General features: G+C 43.8%; 1 protein-coding gene across 1 annotated transcript; it reads right to left on the reverse strand.

The window, feature by feature from the left end:
* Positions 1 to 4,206: 4,206 nt before the first annotated feature.
* Or2aa1 (olfactory receptor family 2 subfamily AA member 1) lies at positions 4,207 to 5,166 on the reverse strand. Its single transcript, NM_001000023.1, has one exon. It carries the CDS (start codon positions 5,164 to 5,166, stop codon positions 4,207 to 4,209), a length of 960 nt encoding a protein of 319 aa, NP_001000023.1.
* Between the last annotated feature and the right edge of the window lie 2,783 nt (positions 5,167 to 7,949).

The following is a 7,949-nucleotide window of genomic DNA, read 5'->3' on the forward strand; positions in this document are numbered from 1 at the left end:
TCGATCGCATAAAATGTCTAATTGGGGTATTGTCTCCATTTAGACCCCTTAAAATATATGTGTATATTTTAAGACGTTTATATAATAGTATGTTTCAATATTTGGGGGGTGCAGGATAGGGAGAGAATATGGGTAAGGACTTTTCCCACCTTATTTTTAAAATCTCCTGTAACAGGTTTACCAGCTCGGGCTTAGCAGAGGCGCTGTCCAGGTGCTGAAAAAACTGCATGAAAACCTAGGCTCTGGATTTCTGTTCCTGAAGGACACTGAGCTTCTCTCAGTTCTGGAATGATAAATACTGGTATTTCATTGTTGTTATTTTGAGATGGAGTCTTACTCTATAGGCCAGGTTGGCCATGATCTCACTTTGTAGCCAGTCCGGCCTCAAATTCATGACAATTTGGCCTCAGTCTCTCAAGTTCCAAGATTACAAATGTAAGCAACAATGACACAACACACTGTTTTTGTTTGTTTGTTTGTTGTTGTTTTGCTTTTGTGATAGGGTTTCATTACACCCTGGAACTCCCTATGTAGACCAGGCTAACCTCCAACTCACAGAGATCAGCCTGACTTGTCTCCCTGAGTGCACCATTATGCCTGGTTACTGTGTTCTTGAGAGAAAGAAAAGAAAAGAAAAAGAAAGAAAGAAAGAGAGAGAGAGAGAGAGAGAGAGAGAGAGAGAGAGAGAGAAAGAAAGAAAGAAGGAAGGAAGGAAAGAAAAGAAAATATTTACTATGTGTTGGGTGCAGATGTATGTGTGGACGTGAGCCATGGTGTGCATGCAGGTTAGAGTACACTTGAGGATGTTGGTCCTCTCCCTCCACCATGTTATGTCCAGCATGGAGCCCAGGTTGTCAGACTTGGCAGTAGGTGCCTTAATCCACTGAGCCTTCTCTTCAGTTCTGTACTGGTTTCCTTGAACAGAGTCCTCCATGATCACAGAAGTACGCGGCGTGTGTATGGAAAAATGTGTGTCTACTCAATGTGTGACAAATTGTATCATAACAATAAAAATATAGGTGGTATGCGTTAAGATGGAGCTTTTCCCTGTTTCTCATTCCTCTACCGTGTCTCTATTATAGAACCCAGACGTAAGGAGGACATCACAGAGATTCATATTTATTAGGCTTACTTAATAAAAATGTAGCAAATGCAAAGATGAAAATCCCATAATAAATAACATTAGATAGACAGACAGACAGATGAACAGATGGATGTGGATACACACTTTTTATTTCACAAAGGAGTTTTTTCTTTTGCTGAAAATGTAGCGGAAGGCAAGTCTTTTGAAAGGCAGGCTTGGACCCCGTTATTAATAGTTTCCCAACTGAAAAAGATCCATGGGGCTGGAGAGATGGCTTAGTTAGTAAAATGCTTGCTGTGCAGGCATGGGCGCCTTAGACTGATTGCAACACTCACGTAAAAATTTAGTATGGTAGCACATTCCTCTGAACCTAGCTCCGGGGAGTTAGAGAAAGGAAGATCTCTGGGGGTTTTTAGCCAGCCGATTTTCATCTCATTTCAAGTCATTTCATAGGTAGAGGCTACAACGGCAGCAAGAATGCTTTTGGGTTCAAAACATTAGCAAATACCTTACTGATTTCTCTGTTACAATGACCAAAGGTCAACAAAGCCTGTGAAGATTAATGTCAATTGTGAACTGGGTGGGATTTGGAATTACCATGGAAACAAACCTCTGGGCATGTCTGGATATAGCTAGACATGGATAATTACAGAATTGCAGAATCCACCTTTTGAAAATTCAAATTCATTTGAAAGGAAGGAGCCTAAACTGAAAATGCCCCTGGAGGGGTCTCTGCTCAAAATCAGATTCCAAGGAAATTGTTCCCCTGGGGTAGCAGACAAGGGGTGACATGAAAACCGTGGTGTGAGGGAGACAGACTGCATCCTGAGAGGGCAGCAGAATTTGGCCGTGCCATCCATGAGGAAATGGCTTTTCAGTCATGAAAGATGCAAAGCTGAGAGCATCGTGGAGTTCTCTGTCAGGGTTCCAGAAGGCCACCGAAGCCAGGCAACATATGGCCAGGGTGGACTCTTTCAAGGTTGCAAGCAGGGTGTTGGAGATGCATTGACTAAGGGAATGTCTACTGAGAAAACCTGCAGCTATGGAGTAGCTGAGCCAAGAGAGATAGAAGTTATATATGCTGCAGGGGGCAGAGATGGAGGGAAAGGACTGTCCAAGCCTTGAGGAGCCCAGATGATTCCATCATGAGCCCCAGATGCCTGGTGTGGAACTTCAGGACTTGGCGCTTACCCCGATGGGTTTTATTGTTGATTTGGTCTGATCATCCATTGCTAGGTTCACACTATTCTGATGTGGGATGGGAATGTTCATTCTGTACTATTATATATCGGAAACATACAATTTGTTTTTTAAACTATCATACAGATATTCATCGATAAGAAATCATGTTGTGTTCCAGATGAAAGTTAGATTTTTTTGGACCTTTAAACAGTGTTGGCACTGTTAAAGATTATGAGAATATCTGAAGTGGACCATATGCATTCTGCATTATAAGACAGATAGGAACCTCTTGAGGAATTGGGTAGAAGGTTACAGTTTAAAAGTGGTGTGTTTGGGGGCTGGGGATTTAGCTCAGTGGTAGAGCGCTTGCCTAGGAAGCGCAAGGCCCTGGGTTTGGTCCCCAGCTCCGAAAAAAAGAACCCCCCCCCAAAAAAGTGGTGTGTTTGGAAGTTAGATTGACGAGCGGTAGAACTGCAGTCGTTGAGCTTGACCGTCAACTAGTGTGTAGAACTGTTACCATGGGACAGACGTGGGCACATCTGCGAGGGACTTCTGGATTAGGTTAACTGAGGAAGAAGACCTATCTAAGTGTGAGATGTATCATCCCATGGGCTGGGTTCCTGGACTGAATGCAAAGGAGGAAGTGACCCAAGCACCTGCATTCCTCTTTCCCTGCTTCTGTCTGTGGATGTAGCAAGGCCAGCCATCGCAAGCTCCGGCTTCCATGATGTCTTCATGGATGACACCCTTGATGTGTGAGCAAAAAATAGTCTTTTCCTTAAGACACGTTTATCCGATGTTTGGTTGCACCAATGAGACAATAATTAATACAACGCCCCGAGGAAGGGAGTCACCCATAGCTCTGGCACATATTAATGCTAATTCAATAGAGACAAACCCATATTCTCTCTTAGCTCAAACCCCTGTTCCACTGTTGCTTGGAAGGTGTGCGTCAAGTGGGTGGAGCCTCACAGAAGGGCTCTTTCTGGTCTGTGAAAGTATCGTGGAATAGAGGAATTAGGCAGGTGTAAGTGGTAAAGCACAAATGGTAAAATGTCACACAAAGACACCGGGTGAAGCTTGGCTTAAATGATTTGAGAAAAGCGAAACAGGCCTATGACGGTGTTGTTACAACGATTGTTTCACATTCATAATGAAGTTCACTGTGTTGACAAAGATGAGGTAAGGGTATGATTACTTGTAGGTTGGCAAAGTGTTTGAACGAAAAGGGAGATATGGGATTCTCAGACAGGAGAGGTTAAAATAGTTTGAGTAGGTGTCTGGAGAAATCTAATGAAATCTGCTTAAAATTCCTACTTAGATCTTTTTTTAAAAAAACTTTTAATGTTTTCTTGGCAAATGTTAATTATATAATAATGGGTTTCATAATGCACATAATTTATTTTTAATCATTTTGCATCCCTGTTATCTTATCGTATCCCTCTCACTTCTGGTGATCCTGTTCTTCAGCTTGCGTGTGGGTTTTCTGCTTGTTTGTTTGGTGAGTCAATGAGTTCATTGGGGGTTACTTACAGGAACATAGGCTGTGGACTATTAACCGAGGCGTGGGTGGCTTCTCAGTGGCTGCTTCACTGAAGAGAATGTATCTGTTCCTAATAATTTCAGCAACTTTTTTTTTTGACAGCATGTGATCAAAGAGCAATTACTAGAAGGGATTTATAGACATGCTTTTCTCTCTGTATTTGGAAGATCTATAGAGCATTTCCCCATTCCCTCTGTGGATACAAATATCTGGGAAGAGTCCAGAAAAGTACAATTGTCCTATCTGGGATTTTAGGAGAGGAAGTCTCTGTTCAAAAGAGTTGGTATCAGAGTGGCTGACTGAGAAGAGAGAATTCCGGCCTAAGCTCTTATCTTTTCGGAAAAGCAAAGCTGCCGACACTAACTCACCCATGGTAGCTCCAGAAGCCAGACAGAGATCATCTGCCTTTCAAAGACGTCCCCTTACCCTGGGATCCTAGGACCTTCTTCCAAGCTTCCTTCACATCCTTGTTTCTCAGAGTGTAGATGAGTGGATTGAGCAGCGGGGTGCAGACACAGTAGAAGAAGGACAAGAGCTTGGACTGGGTACTGTTGCCTGGAGGCTGGAGGTACGTGTACATACCGGGTCCAAAGAACATGGTGACCACGAGCAAATGAGAACTGCATGTGCTCAAGGCCTTGCGCCTTCCCTCAGCTGACGGTAACTTCAGCACAGCCCTGGCAATGAAGATGTAGGAGATGAGCACTGTCAAAGGGGATACTATTCCAAAAGGAATAGCTCCCAAGGCCAGGGACAGGTCATTCATAGTGGTGTCACTACATGCCAGTTTAATCAAAGCAGGCACCTCACAGAAGAAGTGGTCCAGTGTGTTTTTCGCACAGAGCGTGAGGTAGAGGGTGAGTGTAGCTTGAACCAGAGAATTGGCCAGGCCGCTGGCCCAGCAGACAGCTGCCAGCCACACACATGCCCAGAGATGCATGATGAGTACGTATCGGAGGGGACAGCAGATGGCCACATAGCGATCCAAAGCCATTACTGCCAGCAGAGCGCATTCAGTGCAGCTGGTCCAGTGGAAGAGGTAGGACTGGGTAATGCAACTCCAGGAGGCAATCGTCTTTTCTGGGCCCCAGAGATTGACTAGCAGCTGTGGGACAATGGTGCATGTGGCACAGAGGTCCAGCATAGACAGGTTGTCTAGGAAGAAGTACATTGGTGTTTGGAGTCTAGGCTCTAGCAGGGAGAGGATGATGATAGAGCTGTTTCCTATCATGGTGAAGATGTAGGAGACCAGAAGCACTCCAAAGAGGGGCATCTCCAGCCATGGGTGATCAGAGAAGCCCACCAGAACAAAGGTGTGGGGGAAACTCACATTCTGCCTTTTCACAGCCACCTGCATTGTTTATGCCTGTATGGAAAAGGACAGAATGTGAAGGCAAACAAGATGTTTCCCTTTTAATAAGTACAAGGCAACATCTTCAAAATGCCCACTGAATTTGTGATGTTGCATTAGTGAGGTAGCCTCCATGGGTGTTTTGCATAGCTGGTTTCATAGCTTGCTCAGTAGTTAAATTAGAAGTCAGGTTAGACTGAAACTATCCAAGATAGGAGGAAGATATTTACCCAAAGCCTCAAGCCAAGCAAGAATCTGTTTGTGAGACTCTCACTCTGCCTTTCCTCCCGTGACTCCTCACCGCCTTTTAAAGCTAGCCTCAGCCTCTTCCACCCTTTGACGCGTTCAGCAAACACGACGCTGCGTTTCATCTGGGAAGGCCACGCTTCCCTTGCACCTGGCATCTCTTTCACTACTGTATTTGAGGGAGACATTACCTGATGTTTCCTTGGCGATGCTGGGACTCAGATGGGAAGTTAGAAGCTTGGATCTGTAACACACGGACACATCTCTGTGGACTCTTTCTATGAGAGAGGTCCACTCTCATATTTGCCCCGGATTTTATCGTGGCAATGTGAACCCGAAATTAAATTCTCTTAACTACATTTAAATGTCTAGATTTGTTACATCAAATGCATTTATATTGCCATTTGTCACACCCACCTCTAGAGTTATTACTTCTATCAAACTCCATCAATTCCTATCAAACAGGATCCTCCTGTCTACCACAGTTCCGGAAGCTGGCACCCATCATTCTAGAGACTTTTTAAAAAATTGTTATTTCCATCAGTCTAATTATCCCAAAGGAATTTCATTGACCCGTATTTGAAACTTTGTCATTGGCTTATTTCATTTACACCATCATGCCTAGATTCATCTATGCTCCAGGCTAAGTCAGGATTTCCTCCTTTTCAAAGGCCAATTAACACTAATTATACGTGTTTGCTGACTGTTGTATTCACCCATAAACACCGAGCGCATCTATATTTTGCCCATTGGAAACACTGCTGCTGTGTATGTACTTCTCCCAACACCACGCTGAGATTGAGTTTCGATACTTTTAATATGTATTCAAAAATGGAACTTCCGGATTTTATTGTAATTATATTTTTATGCTGTATTCCAGAATCTTTGTACAACTTAGCTTCCTGCCACCAGGGACTGCTTTCCACACTCTCATTAATATTTATTATTCTCTCATAGCAAAGAGACGATGTAAAATCTACCAATCTTTTTATTCTCAATTCTCTGCTCTGCAGAGAAACGCCCAGCTGGATCCAGAAAGGAGGTCTGCATCGTCCCAGGGCAAGGTCCAGATGTGCAGGAAGTTCCACAACATGGTGTGGAAGTTACAGACACAAAGAGGAGGCTGGCGCTGACCCGGAACAGTTCCTGACCCTAAGAGTAAGATTGAAATAGAGGTTCAGGTGCTAGTACCAGGCGAACAGAGAAGAATGATACCTCAACCCTACTATAGCTTGGCCGTCTCGTGGGCACTGTAAATGCTGCCACTGAAAGAAGAAACAGGACTCAAAGCCAACCGCAGATGCACAAGTTCCAGTGCAGAAACAAAAGCAACATGAAAACCAAGACAGCACGTCGTCTTCTCCAAAGACCATGAACCCTACAGTAATGTGCCCAATGAGAAGAGTTGGGAGAGCCTCTAGATGAAGAATTCAAAAGCGTGTTTATGACTGTGTTCCAATCCCAAAAAGAAGGGGTTGGAGAGACAGCTCAGCAGTTAAGAGCACTGGCTACTCTTCCAGAGGACCTGGGTTCAATTCCCGGTACCCACAAGGCAGTTCACAACCATCTGTAACTCCTATTCCAAGGGATCTGACACCCTCACACAGATATACATGGAGTTAAACCACCAATGTACGTAAAAATTAAAAAAAAAAAAACACCACACACACAAAAGCACTTTAAGGGAATAAAAACAAAGAGCTAAATGAAATTAAAAAATTAAAGTCTTAAAATAGAGTTCAGCAAAGAGTTAGAATTGCTGGAGAAAAATCAAGCTAAAATGATGCTGGAAATTAAAAAAAAATAAAACAAACAAAAAACCAGAACAAACGAAAAGCACATCAGAAACCCTCACCAACAGAACGGGCAGGTTCAGAGCAGCGTATTAGAGCTGGATTATGGGATAGACAGCATCACCCAGTGAAATCAACGGTAATGAAGGAAAACTCAGGCGCCGGCAGGAACCAGACTCAGCTTAAATCCTTTCTATCCTGCCTTCACATTGAGCTGTTTGAGTAACCCTCAGAGATCGCAGCCCTCCTTCTAGCACTCCAGCATTCCTAAGGTCATAGGATCCTTCGGAACCTCAGCTTATGACTCTGGGCCTGATTCCGGTCTGGCTGTGCCCCATACCTCACTCCCCAGGAATGAGTCGATGGGCTCTGCACAGGGCTACTCAGATTTCCAATCATCCTCCTGTCAGCCTCATTCTTCCTTTAGACACCACCCCACCAAAGTGCTCGTCAGGATGACCTGGTACACCTCCTTACAGAACATGTAGTGACTGCCACCCAGAATTCTTAGCAAGGGATTTCCCCCTATAATCTAAACTTTTTTATTTCTGTTCCTACATGCGACCCAGAATTCTCAACTTAACCCCAATTTTAATTTTTGAAGCCATTGTTTTCTGCATCACCATGAAATTTTATCTCACTGGCTCATATATCCTAATACTTACTGTCCAATGACTTCATTGTCCTTGACTGGTTACTCTCCCGTTTTGGTCTACTATGTTTGCTCATTTTTGTTAGGTTGACACTTGA

This window comes from Rattus norvegicus, chromosome 10 (assembly GCF_036323735.1).
Source record: "Rattus norvegicus strain BN/NHsdMcwi chromosome 10, GRCr8, whole genome shotgun sequence".
Lineage (NCBI taxonomy): Eukaryota > Metazoa > Chordata > Mammalia > Rodentia > Muridae > Rattus > Rattus norvegicus.

Excerpts from the sequence above, each read along its gene's own strand:
- Or2aa1 (NM_001000023.1), bottom strand. The coding sequence starts at position 5,166 with ATGCAGGTGGCTGTGAAAAGGCAGAATGTGAGTTTCCCCCACACCTTT.